We start from the raw sequence: 15,971 nt of genomic DNA, 5'->3' as shown, positions 1-15,971 counted from the left end.
ACCTGTTAGTTTTTCTTTAAGAAGCCCTCCTGTTCTCCACTCATTACCTGTATTAACTGCACCTGTTTGAACTCGTTAACTGTATAAAAGACACCTGTCCACACACTCAATCAAACAGACTCCAACCTCTCCACAATGGCCAAGACCAGAGAGCTGTGTAAGGACATCAGGGATAAAATTGTAGACCTGCACAAGGCTGGGATGGGCTACAGGACAATAGGCAAGCAGCTTGGTGAGAAGGCAACAACTGTTGGCGCAATTATTAGAAAATGGAAGAAGTTCAAGATGACGGTCAATCACCCTCGGTCTGGGGCTCAATGCAAGATCTCACCTCGTGGGGCATCAATGATCATGAGGAAGGTGAGGGATCAGCCCAGAACTACATGGCAGGACCTGGTCAATGACCTGAAGAGAGCTGGGACCACAGTCTCAAAGAAAACCATTAGTAACACACTACGCCGTCATGGATTAAAATCCTGCAGCGCACGCAAGGTCCCCTTGCTCAAGCCAGCGCATGTCCAGGCCCGTCTGAAGTTTGCCAATGACGATCTGGATGATCCAGAGGAGGAATGGGAGAAGGTCATGTGGTCTGATGAGACACAAATAGAGCTTTTTGGTCTAAACTCCACTCGCCGTGTTTGGAGGAAGAAGAAGGATGAGTACAACCCCAAGAACACCATCCCAACCGTGAAACATGGAGGTGGAAACATCATTCTTTGGGGATGCTTTTCTGCGAAGGGGACAGGACGACTGCACCGTATTGAGGGGAGGATGGATGGGGCCATGTATCGCGAGATCTTGGCCAACAACCTCCTTTCTTCAGTAAGAGCATTGAAGATGGGTCGTGGCCTGGTCTTCCAGCATGACAACGACCCAAAGCACACAGCCAGGGCAACTAAGGAGTGGCTCCGTAAGAAGCATCTCAAGGTCCTGGAGTGGCCTACCCAGCCTCTAGACCTGAACCCAATAGAAAATCTTTGGAGGGAGCTGAAAGTCCGTATTGCCCAGAGACAGCCCCGAAACCTGAAGGATCTGGAGAAGGTCTGTATGGAGGAGTGGGCTAAAATCCCTGCTGCAGTGTGTGCAAACCTGGTCAAGAACTACAGGAAACATGATCTCTGTAATTGCAAACAAAGGTTTCTGTACCAAATATTAAGTTATGCTTTTCTGATGCATCAAATACTTGTCATGCAATAAAATGCTAATTAATGACTTAAAATCATACAATGTGATTTTATGGAGTTTTGTTTTAGATTCAGTCTCTCACAGTTGAAGTGTACCTATGATAAAAATTATAGACCTCTACATGCCTTGTAAGTGGGAAAACCTGCAAAATCAGCAGTGTATCAAATACTTGTTCTCCCCACTGTACATACATACATACATACCTACCTATGGGAACATGTCACCCCTGAGAGTATCAATAACTGTGGTAACTAATGTCATGGAGTGTCCATCCATACATACCTATGGTAAGCCTCTCTGCGGTACTTCTTCATGGCCAGCCCGTCCATGTTGGCTGGAAGGTCTGCATAGTTCTGCAGTCTGTCGCTCCATGAAGTGGTCATATTTATACCTTTTAAAATCCTCTGAAAGTCAATCTAGACAGGGAGAAAATAAGGGAAATTCACCTTGACATGATTCTGCAGTTTCCTCTTCTCGCGCTTTGAGCATAGGCCTAACTGAACATTATATAGGATGATCTATTTAGCGTCATATCGTTGAAATCTTCAAACAGGAGGAGAATGAACTCTGAGTTCACGACACTCGCTCTGCAAAACCTGTATGAACAAGCCACAGTTGCATGCCACTGCCTGAAAACCGGCTGCATTTGGACTAATTATGTAGATCTAAGGCGGGGAGTACCTAGTCCTCCAGTCACACCAGCTGCTTGTTTTGTCAATGACAGAACAAAAGAGCCACAATAATCTTATCAAATCCCTAAAATACACTTTGCCAAGTCGGTGTGCCAAATGCCACCCTATTCCATATACAGTGCCTTGCGAAAGTATTCGGCCCCCTTGAACTTTGCGACCTTTTGCCACATTTCAGGCTTCAAACATAAAGATATAAAACTGTATTTGTTTGTGAAGAATCAACAACAAGTGGGACACAATCATGAAGTGGAACGACATTTATTGGATATTTCAAAAAATTTTAACAAATCAAAAACTGAAAAATTGGGCGTGCAAAATTATTCAGCCCCTTTACTTTCAGTGCAGCAAACTCTCTCCAGAAGTTCAGTGAGGATCTCTGAATGATCCAATGTAGACCTAAAAGACTAATGATGATAAATACAATCCACCTGTGTGTAATCAAGTCTCCGTATAAGTGCACCTGCACTGTGATAGTCTCAGAGGTCCGTTAAAAGCGCAGAGAGCATCATGAGATACTGTTGTGAAGAAGTTTAAAGCCGGATTTGGATACAAAAAGATTTCCCAAGCTTTAAACATCCCAAGGAGCACTGTGCAAGCGATAATATTGAAATGGAAGGAGTATCAGACCACTGCAAATCTACCAAGACCTGGCCGTCCCTCTAAACTTTCAGCTCATACAAGGAGTAGACTGATCAGAGATGCAGCCAAGAGGCCCATGATCACTCTGGATGAACTGCAGAGATCTACAGCTGAGGTGGGAGACTCTGTCCATAGGACAACAATCAGTCGTATATTGCACAAATCTGGCCTTTATGGAAGAGTGGCAAGAAGACATTTCTTAAAGATATCCATAAAGTGTTGTTTAAAGTTTGCCACAAGCCACCTGGGAGACACACCAAACATGTGGAAGAAGGTGCTCTGGTCAGATGAAACCAAAATTGAACTTTTTGGCAACAATGCAAAATGTTATGTTTGGCGTAAAAGCAACACAGCTCATCACCCTGAACACACCATACCCACTGTCAAACATGGTGGTGGCAGCATCATGGTTTGGGCCTGCTTTTCTTCAGCAGGGACAGGGAAGATGGTTAAAATTGATGGGAAGATGGATGGAGCCAAATACAGGACCATTCTGGAAGAAAACCTGATGGAGTCTGCAAAAGACCTGAGACTGGGACGGAGATTTGTCTTCCAACAAGACAATAATCCAAAACATAAAGCAAAATCTACAATGGAATGGTTCAAAAATAAACATATCCAGGTGCTAGAATGGCCAAGTCAAAGTCCAGACCTGAATCCAATCGAGAATCTGTGAAATGAACTGAAAACTGCTGTTCACAAATGCTCTCCATCCAACCTCACTGAGCTCAAGCTGTTTTGCAAGGAGGAAAGGGAAAAAAATTTCAGTCTCTCGATGTGCAAAACTGATAGAGACATACCCCAAGCGACTTACAGTTGTAATCGCAGCAAAAGGTGGCGCTACATAGTATTAACTTAAGGGGGCTGAATAATTTTGCACGCCCAATTTGTCAGTTTTTGATTTGTTAAAAAAGTTTGAAATATCCAATAAATGTCATTCCACTTCATGATTGTGTCCCACTTGTTGTTGATTCTTTACAAAAAAGAATACAGTTTTATATCTTTATGTTTGAAGCCTGAAATGTGGCAAAAGGTCGCAAAGTTCAAGGGGGCCGAATACTTTCGCAAGGCACTGTATAGTGTACAGGGTGCCGCTCGGGACACAACCCTAGTTTGAGTCACTCTTGACGACTAAAGAAATCGAACAGTGTGTGTTGTCAATGTTCACAGTTTGCAGGCCATTTCTATGCAAGAAGACTGAATGGAAGACTAATTACTGTCCTCATCCTGACTGTGGCTCATGACAAACGGTCGGCCACCCAGGTGGAAGAAATCAAAGGAGTCACTCACTCCTTCTGGGCTACTCAGTTTGAGGGACAAAGAGTTAGGGCAGGTTAGATTAAATCGAGCACACGTGAGAGGAAATTGAGCTGTACGGTAGACGTAACACATTATTTTTATTATGATAAAAACAGAAATGAATAGAGCCTTCAGTGCCAGCATTCACATCTGTTCAGTGTTTAGCAGTGTAAAATTCTCAGGGGGAAGATTTATGTTTTTAGCGGTCTCTTCAGAGAAGGACCTGGTTTTTTTATACATTAACTGACTTCTCTATCACCCAGGAGACTAGAGAAGTGAGCAGGAGAAAAAAGCTGAGGTCAGCTTTTCTTTGTCACACAACTCGCAAATGACACAATACACAAACAAGCGAGAAAACCTTGAGGGGTTGAAGGGTGAGGTAGCCAGCAGATCTGACCTTGCTTACAGCAGCACTAGGGTTGTATAGAATTCCTGTGTATATTAAAAGGCACTGTGTGCCGGTGTGAGATAAGGCTCGGGAAATGTACCTCAATCCAGGGATGAGAAATGTGTTGTACTTTGAATTGTCCCGTCATCCCAACTGTTACACCGAGAAGACTACTCGTTTTTAGCAGTCGTTCATTCTTCTCATTGTGCGAGAGTTGAGATATTGGGACAACTCAGGAGTACAACACATTTCTCGTCCTTGGATTGAGGTACGTTTTCTGAGCAATACCTCACGCCGCCTCCACGGTACCTTAATATACACAGGAATGCTGTCCAACCCTAGTATAAGCTGTAAGCAAGCGGGTCAGATCTGCTGGCTAAGGGTGAGGGAAAGACTTATCCCCAGCAACCATGAGTTTCCTCGCTCTCAGCTGTGCTCAGGAAAAACTACATTTGATGAGAGGCTCTGAAACTGGGTTCAGGCAAAGTGACATCACAGTGTGAACTACTCAACTGAGCAAGTTTTCTAAGGAGGCCAAGGACAGCCCTTGGCATTTTTGGCATAGATAAAAATGTGCCTATTCCAGCCTTATGCTTCTTGACAAACCAGTGAAGATATGCAGAGTAAAGCTTTATTTAACATTTTGTAATGGGCTATACAATCAAAGACAAGTTAATGTGTATCCTCAATAGAAAATTATACAGTGTTCAGATTTGGTCCAAGGTCCTACAGGGAACACTGGACCTGCCTTGTCAGACCAGTCAATGCCGGATTGGATAATGATGCACCATGCCAGATATGATTTTGATGAAAAAAAAGATAGCTAACGTTATGTAGCAGCTAACTACTTTTCACGTTTGCTAAAAAAAATAAATGGGCAAATCAACAAGGTAAAAAGAATGTTAAGTAAACTAGCAGTAACTACTCCATTTGAGTAGCAAGCAATAATCAGCTGTGCTTCGCTAGCTAGCATGGTAACTAACAGCAATTTTGTGGCCAACAAAAAGTGATACTTTAGTTAGCTAGGTCACATTTTAAATTCAGTAGCTTGGTATGTGCTTTAAAGGTGCAATATTCATAAATCACTTGCTAATATTTCACCTCAGTTCGTGACAAAACCCGTCATTGTGTAGAGAACCATTGTACCATCTAATATATTTTCCATAAACTAAAATATTGTGTTTGAAGCTGGTTTACAAAACCAAAACTTAAGAACGGGAAGCATAGAAAAAGCGCACATAGAACAGGTCTGCCGCTTCTTAGACTTGCTTTCAATAATAAAATATCTATAACCTGTATTTCTATGTGAATTTGGTTGGGTCACCGAAAAAAAGTTATACATTGCATATTTAATAACTAGGTTTAGCTCATTGTTAGCCTGGATGTATACTGTAGCTACATTTTAATTATAGGCTCAGCTCGCGCAGGGCTTGTCATTATGCGCTTATCTTGCCGGCACAAACAATGGTCTCTGTCAAATCACATTTTCTTTGCTTGCAGGTCGCCAAGGGGGTTAGCTAGTTATAGCTACCTTGCCAGCTAACAGCTGATTATGGAGTTTAGCATCAAATACAAACGTTAGGCAATTTACAAAATGGACGTTAACTAAGCCACAATTGAACTATTTTGTCGCATTTATTAACATTATGCTAAGCTAGCTAGCAGGTTACAAAACAACCATTCGCATCTGCTCCCCCTTCACGGAAAAGCCAAAGTGGCAGACTGTCTATAGTGGAATAGAACAAAAACGGGTGTTCTGTGACCAACTTTACATACACTCACCTCTGTATTCCTTGATAAAGCAAAAACTGCACCGTTTGATAATCTGAGCATGCGCTTCATACACGATCAACGTGGAACAAAATCGAAAAAAGTATCGGAAATGCACTCGCAGAAGAACAATTAGATACGTTATGCATACACAGTCCGTGGAGATATGATTCTTTCGCAATTTTTTGGAAAAGCTCTCTACTGACTGGATTGTTACGGAGGCAGTGGGCGGTGTTTTTCTGCTGTAAGGGGGAGGGACATAAATTGTATTATTGAAATGTGATGATTTTAGGCTGAATAAAATTCTGATATCATCAATGGTCCATCAATGACTACTGTTGCAATTCCTTTCATTCACTAAATGTATTTAGAATAAAAATACAGTTGTGATTTCGTAATTTCACAAGTTTTACTGCAAACACTATTGCAAACTTTGATTTGTTTTTCGAAATCAATCTATTGACAATTTGTACTTTTTCTATTAGGCAAAACATTTCTCTATTCTCTATTATTTTGATGAATAGGCTCCAGTAAGTAGGCCTACAATAAAATGGCCTACAATGCAGACTTGGGCAATAGAGACTGCTGCTGCCTCCACATAAATGCATAGAATAAATTGACACAACATACAGAGTAGCCTAGTGGTTAGAGCGTTGGACTAGTAACTGGAAGGTTGCAAGTTCAAACCCCCGAGCTGACAAGGTACAAAGCTGTCGTTCTGCCCCTGAACAGGCAGTTAACCCACTGTTCCTAGGCCGTCATTGTAAATAAGAATTTGTTCTTAACTGACTTGCCTAATAAAATAAAGGTAAAAAAAGAAAAAGAAAAAGAAAACAAAAAAACAGAATAACACCCCATCTTACACCCCCCTCCGCACCCACACACAACGTTAATAAGTGCATGGCAGGAAAGGATGTGACGAGGTGGCAGTTCCACATGATGAAGGCCTAAGGTCCTCTGTGTCTCCACTGCTTTTTAGCAGTTTTAATGACAGCGGGACAAAGTACTGTGTATATCTGTTCAGCCTGCATCTAGGCACCCTATAACACCTCCCCGGTGGCATCAGCTGGAACTCTGTGTTCAGTGCATGTGTGGGGTCCGATATGACCCTGTCCTGGAGAGAGGAGGGAAGTGTCATGCCTATAATCTTCCCTGCTGTCTTAGTCAGTCTCAAGATTTGGGCTTTGAGCTGCACCGTCAGGTTACCAAACCATGTAACAGTGAACTGCACCGTCAAGTTACCAAACCATGTAACAGTGAGCTACACCGTCAGGTTACCAAACCATGTAACAGTGATCTGCACCATCAGGTTACCAAACCATGTAACAGTGAGCTGCACCTTCAGGTTACCAAACCATGTAACAGTGAGCTGCACCGTCAGGTTACCAAACCATGTAACAGTGAGCTACACCGTCGGGTTACCAAACCATGTAACAGTGAGCTGCACCATCGGGTTACCAAACCATGTAACTGTGAGCTACACCGTCAGGTTACCAAACCATGTAACAGTGAGCTGCACCGTCAGGTTACCAAACTATGTAACAGTGAGCTGCACCATCAGGTTACCAAACCATGTAACAGTGAGCTGCACCGTCAGGTTACCAAACCATGTAACAGTGAGCTGCACCGTCAGGTTACCAAACCATGTAACAGTGAGCTACACCGTCAGGTTACCAAACCATGTAACAGTGAGCTGCACCGTCAGGTTACCAAACCATGTAACAGTGAGCTGCACCGTCAGGTTACCAAACCATGTAACAGTGAGCTGCACCGTCAGGTTACCAAACCATGTAACAGTGAGCTACACCGTCAGGTTACCAAACCATCCATTTGCAGTAACAATGCCATAGCGTATGATTGACCCAATAGTAGATTGGTGAATAATCTGCCCACGGGACATTAGAATCTGTCTATCATCCATCTCATGTCATATTTAAATATATAAATATCTGCTAAAGCAATTTAGAATACGAGGCTATATAAACCCAACACTGTCTACATCCATCCATCTAACCACATGCACCTAGCCTTGTATTTTGCTGCAAGTGTCCCATTCCAAACTCTGGTGCCATGCAGTATGAGTTGCGCCAACAGGGGGCAGCATCACACAACCATTTCCATGGGAGGTGTGGAGAGAGGTTTGATTTTGGAAAGCTGCATGATGACGAAGGATGATACAGGGATATTTACAAACTAAATCTAGCCATATGTCAGAAATGTGCTGAATCCTCTGCAGGACAATATCTGATGTAGGTCTATTGACTAGAGACAAGACGCTTCATAGTTCTTGGTTCCTAATTGTAGTGTCACATTATGTAGAAGGACATATATTACAAACTGTAAGGAGGAGTAGTTCACAAATGGCAACACTTCAGGTTCACCTTCTAAAATAATATACATTTCAGCATTACTACCGGTTTTAGGCTACATAATAAATGTGTTAGGTAGCCTAAAAAACGCATCCTAAATCCAATAGTACTGAGAATGAAAATTGCATAGGTTTAGAACAACATTAAATATAGTTTAGTACAATGTCTCCAGTCTCCTCAGAGGTGAGAGGCTAAAACGAGATACAGTATTTCTTGCTGAAATCAGCACTGCGCCAAAACGGACAGTTCCATCTACCGACTCCAGCGTCCAAAATAGGTGCGGTTCCTTAGATGTGATATAAAATATAAATGTGGTTATTAACCATTTAAAAGTGCTTATAATCAATGACTAAGTATATTTAAGGTATTTGATACGAGATTATTTTACCTGGGAAATCTGCAGTGGCCAGTTGGGCAGGCTAGAGGTTGCCATAAACCGGCTTTAATTATTGATCGTTGGAAGGTCCCCCTATAAAAAGGAGACGCGCCCCCTGCTCTGCTCCCTTTCATCACTCGCCAAGATGAGCTACGGATCTGACTTCAATTCCGCCTCTTCCTACCGAAAGATTTTCGGGGAGTCTCCCCGTTACTCCAGCTCTCCTTCCCGGATGAGCAATGCCTCTTTACGCAGCGGCGGTTACCGGTCCCACTCTCAGTCCCGGAGCATGGGCTCTAACCTGGGCTCCTCTTTCCAACAGAAGAGGTCCTCTGGCCGGTCCTACTCGCAGATGCCCATGCCGATGGAGAACTTGGATTTCGCCCAGAGCACGGTGCTCAACAATGAGTTCAAAATCATCCGCACCAACGAGAAGGAGCAGATGATGGGGCTCAATGACCGCTTTGCCATGTTCATCGACAAGGTTCGCAATTTGGAACAGCAGAACAAGGTGCTCGAGACCGAGCTGGTGACCCTGCGTCAGAGGCAGACGGAGCCCTCGCGCCTGGCGGACCTGTACCAGCAGGAGATCCGCGAGCTGCGCTCCCAGCTGGATGAGGTGAACGGCGAGAAGTCCCAGATCCTCATCGAGCGTGACAACATCGAGGAGGACCTGCAGAAGCTCCGCGGCAAATACGATGACGAGTACCGCCTGCGGGAGGAAGCCGAGCAGACCCTCAAGGCGTTCAAGAAGGACGTGGACGACGCCACCATGGTGCGTTTAGACCTGGAGAAGAAAGTAGAATCCCTCCTCGACGAGATCAACTTCATGAGGAAGGTGCACGAGGAAGAGGTGGCCGAGCTCATGAACATGATCCAAGCCGCCCAGGTGTCCGTGGAGATGGAGGTCTCCAAACCTGACCTCACCTCTGCCCTGAAGGAGATCCGAGGCCAGTACGAGTCCATGGCCTCCAAGAACCTCCAGTCCGCGGAGGAATGGTACAAGTCGAAGTTCGTTGACCTCAATGAGCAGGCCACCCGTAGCCAGGAGGCGATGCGCGCCAGCCGGGAGGAACTCAACGAGTTCAGGAGGCAGCTCCAGTCCAAGACCATCGAGATCGAGAGCCAGAGGGGAACCAACGAGTCCCTGGAAAGGCAGCTCAACGAGATGGAGGAGAGGCACAACCAGGAGATTGGACAGTACCAGGTAAGAAATTATTTGTTTACTTTAAAAACATTTTTAAAGCTCAAATGTGAGCTTATCTTTCTTGCAGTTTGTTTACAAACATGTCCAGGATAAAGCAAGAGATAAATAACTGTTTAGTTTGGAAAGATATAGCATATAACCATGTGCAAAAAAAAACCCAATTCTGATTAAAAGAAAATCATAATTTCTTTTGTAATAAAAGTGGGGAATTTAGCTTTATAACATTATTTTAGAGCTATTAAATTGTTTTACTAAAATGCACAACACGAGCGAAATAAAAGTGATGAGATGACAATATGAGCTGTTCACTCTCCACGATGCTGAAACTATTCCGGTGGCGTGATAAGACGCTCTGTCACCGGTTATAGGGCTGCGGTTGAAAGCGTCTTTTAGCTTTATTTGTGTTTGGAAGTTGAAAACCACTGTTCTAATTTTAAAATATGCACGCGTCTCTAATTGTAACTGCTTTGTAAATGAGAAACTCATTGACTGCTCTCTTATAACCGTATTTTATTTGGCGTTAGTGCGTCTCTGTACATAGTGATGAAATATTCTCTGGAGAGATGCCTGTTCTTGATGATTTAAAATCGAATTTATAATCTTATTGTTATCGTTATTTTCTTGAGTCAGACCACTAACTCTCAGAAGAAATGTAGGCTATATTAAAACATAGCCTATATCAACACAATTCACTTTTAGGGTTGCCACTGTTTCACAATTTGTTTTCGACTTCAATATGTTATCAGGACAATATGGCCGAGTTGGACAATGACCTGAGGACCACTAAGAGCGAGATGGCTCGTCACCTGCGGGAGTACCAGGACCTGCTGAATGTCAAGATGGCGCTGGATATTGAGATTGCTGCGTACAGGTACTTAATATAATCATATATAATAATATAATATATGCAATTTAGCAGATGCTTTTACCCAAAGACACTTACAGTCATGCACACCTTTTACATAGCTTGTATTCATAACACTCATCCTTGTAATCACAACATCACAATGATGTATTACTGTAACCTAAAAATGGACATGCTATTTTTTCCCACCTTTATTTAACCAGGTAGGCTAGTTGAGAACAAGTTCTCATTTGCAACTGTGACCTGGCCAAGATAAAGCCTAGCAATTCGACATGTACAACAACACAGAGTTACACATGGAATAAACAAAAAATACAGTCAATAATACAGTAGAACAAAAGAAAACAAAAGTCTATATACAGTGAGTGCAAATGAGGTATGTTAAGGAAATAAATAGGCCATGGTGGCGAAGTAATTACAATATAGCAATTAAACACTGGAATGGTAGATTGGCACAAGATGAATGTGCAGGTAGAGATACTGGGGTTTAAAGGAGCAAGATAAATAAATAAATACCAGTATGGGGATGAGGTAGGTAGATAGATGGGCTATTTACAGATAGGTGTACAGGTGCAGTGATCTGTAAAATGCTCTGACAGCTGGTGCTTAAAGCTAGTGAGGGAGATGTGAGTCTCCAGCTTCAGAGATTTTTGCAATTCGTTCCAGTCATGGGCAGCAGAGAACTGGAAGGAAAGACGACCAAAGGAGGAATTGGCTTTGGGGGTGACCAGTGAGATATACCTGCTGAAGCGCATGCTATGAGTGGGTGCTGCTATGGTGACCAGTGAGCTGAGATAAGGCGGGGCTTTACCTAGCAGAGACTTGTAGATAACCTCCTAGCTTTCATATAGTTACAGTAGATTTATCAAGCTTGAAAATGTCATGCCTCAATACCTGCATGACCAACACTTGATCAGCATCACTTTAAAGATCCTGATCAATCAATGACATAGATTTAGAAGTCATTAGCCACACGCCCTGAGGTAACTTAGCATTACTCTCCTGGGGTAGCATGGGCAGGTCACATGACTCGTTTATATTTTAACCTGTATTTAACCAACCCTATCTCTCTCCCTTCCTCCCCTCCCGCTATCTCTTTCTCTACATCTCTTCTTCCTCTCCCTCTTCCTCTGCTTTCTTCTCCCCCCATCCCTCCCTCCCTCTGTCACACTCCCTCCCTAACACTCCCCCCCTCTATTCAGGAAACTCCTGGAAGGGGAAGAGACCCGCATCAGCACAGGCATCACTTACTCCAGCCCCAGCATGAGGTCCTCTGAGATGAGGTCCTTCGGCATGAGGTCCTCCGAGATGAGGTCTTCCAACATGAGGTCCTCCGACATGACCTCCTCCGGCGACGTGGACTTGCCCAGCATGGGCAGCTACAACCAGACCACCAGGTACACCACCATCTCTGGAGGGTCCCAGAAGGACGAGGGAAAGGACCAGGAGGATGGGCAGAGCAAGTCTGGCAAGGGGTCCAACGACGGAGACCAGAAGGAGTCCAGCAACGCCAACCCTACCAACCAGAAAAACTAGACTCTCTTCTTCCCTTAGGTTTAACCTTACACCTTCCATCCCCTCCCTCCTACTCCCCATCCCCCTCTCCCCCTTCACAGGGGTATTCTCAGAGAGGAATCCGTTATAGTTTAGACTCTACTACTACTACTGTGTAACCTACCACTATCCAACAACCAATCACAAAACTTCTCTCCACTCTACTCTCTTACTATGACAATAACAAAGTAGTTACAGGCACACTTCTGGGCCTATCAGGAGACACGTAGGTTATTGTGGTGATAGGAACATACAGTTCAGTACAATACTCCCAACAGATTACTCTCACTTTGGGCTCGCGCTATTGTATGGCACTAGCCTGGTTTAACCAGACTGAACGCTGCGCTCACTAGAAACAACAGTGAAACACAGCTAAATCAGTTTGGTACGCCAGGCTAGTTTGGCACCGAGCTGTGATAGATGTCATTCAGTTCAAGAAATAATCATGCACTACTGCCACCGCCTATGATAATATTCTCTATACACATTCCATGAGGGGAGGGGGGTGTGTGTGTGAGAGTTTGAATTTGTGCACGGAAAACAAAAATCCAAAACATATCAGCTTGTTAACTGTTGTTAATACGTCTACTACATCCACATACTACAATATGAAGGAAAGCACGTGTATGGTACAGGGGTGAGAGCTAGAGATCGACCAAGTTGTTAAAGGAGCACACAGTTATTCAAACTCAGCAGAAAACCAAAAAGATCTGTGATCTTGCTGAGCCATTTTTGCCTTATCTACAACGCAGACAATATTGCGAACTCTGAGTTTCAATGCAATGCAGATAAAATTCTTATTTTTTCCCCCAGACAAAACGTCACGAGTAACAAAATCAGAGTATATCTAAAAGGCTTGTTCGTACCCTGGCCTCGTCACTGTCAATAGCATCTGCCTTATGATCCTGGTCCACTCAAATGTGCATGACAACAGCGCGTAGCTGTTTAAACCGCCACCCCTTCTACACCAGAACCAGAGCTCAACCAATAACGGTTCCATCAAACGCATAATTACTCTTCACGATTGCACCTCATGGCAATTACTCTAACTTCTATAAAGGCCCAGTCCAGTCAGAAACTTATTTTCCTGTATGTTATAAATGTTTACACACTATGAGGTTGGAATAATTCAGTGAAATTGTGAAAATGATGATAATGCCCTTTTCGTGTAAGCGCTGATTGCTGTTTAAATAGACCTCCGGAAATCTCAGCCTGAAAGTGAAACTAGCTAATAATCAAACTGTTATTTGCATGATGTATGTAGCATATCTCAAGCTTGCATGGTGACAGATTGTTAGAGGGCCGTACTTCATTTTCACATACTCATAACGTATAGTAGGAAATCAATGGGAGGCTCGGTTCCACACTTCATTGCCAATGCTTTACCTCGCCATGTACACAACACTGGTTTTAGAACCTGAGGTTGTACGTGCTTAGTTGGCCAGTATGTTAGACTTGAGTTGAATGCCATCATTTAGACAGGATGTGACTTCGGCACAAGCTGCTGACATTGTCCTCAGCCTCACTGCTTGGTTCTTGTGTGATGATTATGCTAATGATGAGGATGTCCGTCATGACGATGGGTCATATTCAGGGCACTTATGTATCGATCTAGATGGGATTTCATTTGTACTGACGATCAGTTTGTGCAGGCCATGACTGGTTACAAGAAAAGGGGCAATGGGAGAAGTAGAAAGAAAAGCAGGAGGTGTGGGACTCTGAGAAACAGGGAGAAAGGAAATCAAACAGAGAGAGAGAGAGAGAGAGAGAGAGAGAGAGAGAGAGAGAGAGAGAGAGAGAGAAAGAGAGAGAAAGAGAGAGAGAGAGAAATTCTCTTTCTCACGACAGGCTCAATCAATCAAATAGAGAATGCGTAGGTAGCGAATTACGTTTTAGCACGAATGCGTGGGCTTCTACATGATCCAATAGGGTGTGACAGACAGAATGGTATGCACAAACTCCATTTCCCACATTCCATTGCGGACTCCTGAAGCCCGTTTGAATTAACAGCGACGTCCAGCCTCTGAACAGTACCACATCACGACACTACGCCTTAGGAACACAACAACTAACAAGCCAAACAAACAAGTAAACAAAAACAAGCCAATAGTCCAGTGAAATGAACTGGACCATGATGCTTTTAAAGCACCTTGACCTCTGAAAAATACGGCCATGACGGAATTATTATGTCTGTTGTGAATGATCATGAATGATCTCACCAATAGAAATCTGTATGTAAAGAAACTAGGCAGCCCTTTGGTTTCTTTCTTGTGCACTGCCAGGTTTCAACACAACTACTTATGTGAACTTACCTCTGTATCTTAGCTTGAGTGCCAGTCTATTTCTGCTATGTTGCCAGCTCATTGTCTCTCATTGAAAGAGAGTTGGCAAGAGAGCACAAACAAATCTGGAACTAGGCTACCTCTGTATCTATGTCTGTCTGACTCTCTGTCACTGCCCTCTAAGCCCTGACCGGCTGCACTCACTCACCCTGCGAATGGAAACCACTGATTGTACAACAGACTACAGAAAGCTGTTGATTGGTGGAGATGTGGTTGCCGTTGTTTTACATGAGGCTTGCGTTACTAAGTGTCTGGAGTTGTATGTGTTTGTATATGCGGACAGTTTCCTAGGGTAACTCATAGTGGGGAATCAGGTTGGGAAAATCAGAAAGTTTGGCCTACCGTTTCCGTAATTCTTGAGCTCCAATGTAAAGGAAATTTACAAAGGAAACTGGTTGCAAGTACAAGCACAGCTATGTCGACAAGTACAAATATAAGTACAAGTACAAGTACAGATACAAGTAGCCTTGTACACAAGTTTAGAATAGCTATGACTTCAACGTAATCAAGAGGGTCACAGGTGTCTAAATGCCATTGCAACAAGCCTCTACAACAAACCTCACTACTACTACTGCAGCACTGCCAAACTTTTCTAAAATGCATGTGCTGCAAAAACAACTTTTCGTGTACAAAATAGAGCTGTTTTTGAATACCCGTTGCCACGCAAAACCAAAAACCGACAAAAATAATACAAAACAAAACATGGAATGAATGCTACAGTGTTGTCAAAATGCCTTAAAACACCAGCCGCTTTCTAACTGAATGGATCCTGACTTGCACTTCAAGTTAAACCTCCACTTAGCCTCCCATAGATATCAACGCAAGTGGAAATAGGACTGAAGTGGAAGTCGGGATTCATGTGCGTCTACGTGTGGTTATGTTTAGGATGTTTTATTCTCAACCATCTTCCGTCTAGCGTTAAGAGCAACAGCTACCATGCTGAACTGAATAACTGAAAACATGTCAACGCTTAGTATCTGAATGTAGTTTGATAGGCTCCAACTCTGTACCATACTGCTGATGTATGGCACACACCAATAAAGACTTAAGATATTAAGACTATCTCTGGGCTTGTTGTGTCTTTCTGATGGGCTTTTAAAGGACTTGCCTCGTGGGGTGAGCGAGCATACCAAACTGGGCACAATTCCACGTCTATTCCACGTCGGTTCAATGTAATTTCATTGAAATGATGTGGAAACAACGTGGATTCAGCCAGTGTGTGCCCAGTGGAGTGCACTAACTATTTGACTTCCGACACATTAGACCCAAACTCAACCTTTTACAG

The 15,971-nt window shown here is 43.4% G+C and overlaps 2 protein-coding genes across 2 annotated transcripts in view; one reads left to right on the top strand and one right to left on the bottom strand.

Annotated features, from left to right (window-relative positions):
* Positions 1-6,187, bottom strand: part of LOC135536798 (cytosolic purine 5'-nucleotidase-like) — a 32,920-nt gene extending 26,733 nt beyond the window's left edge. Inside the window, exons 1-2 of the mRNA XM_064963029.1 lie at positions 5,986-6,187; positions 1,468-1,601 (exon numbers count right to left, since the gene is read on the bottom strand). Of these exons, the coding sequence (XP_064819101.1) occupies positions 1,468-1,601; positions 5,986-6,045 (194 nt within the window). The 5' untranslated portion in view covers positions 6,046-6,187. The remainder of the gene's footprint in view (positions 1-1,467; positions 1,602-5,985) is intronic.
* Positions 6,188-8,858: 2,671 nt separating this feature from the next.
* Positions 8,859-15,748, top strand: LOC135536789 (alpha-internexin-like). Its single transcript, XM_064963018.1, has 3 exons — positions 8,859-9,925; positions 10,672-10,796; positions 11,993-15,748. The coding sequence occupies exons 1-3, from the start codon at positions 8,864-8,866 to the stop codon at positions 12,324-12,326; spliced, it is 1,521 nt and encodes a 506-aa protein (XP_064819090.1). The 5' UTR covers positions 8,859-8,863; the 3' UTR covers positions 12,327-15,748.
* The last annotated feature ends 223 nt before the right edge of the window (positions 15,749-15,971 follow it).

This window comes from Oncorhynchus masou, chromosome 5 (assembly GCF_036934945.1).
Source record: "Oncorhynchus masou masou isolate Uvic2021 chromosome 5, UVic_Omas_1.1, whole genome shotgun sequence".
NCBI classification, from domain to species: Eukaryota; Metazoa; Chordata; class Actinopteri; order Salmoniformes; family Salmonidae; genus Oncorhynchus; species Oncorhynchus masou.
This window is presented reverse-complemented; position numbering and strand designations above follow the sequence as displayed.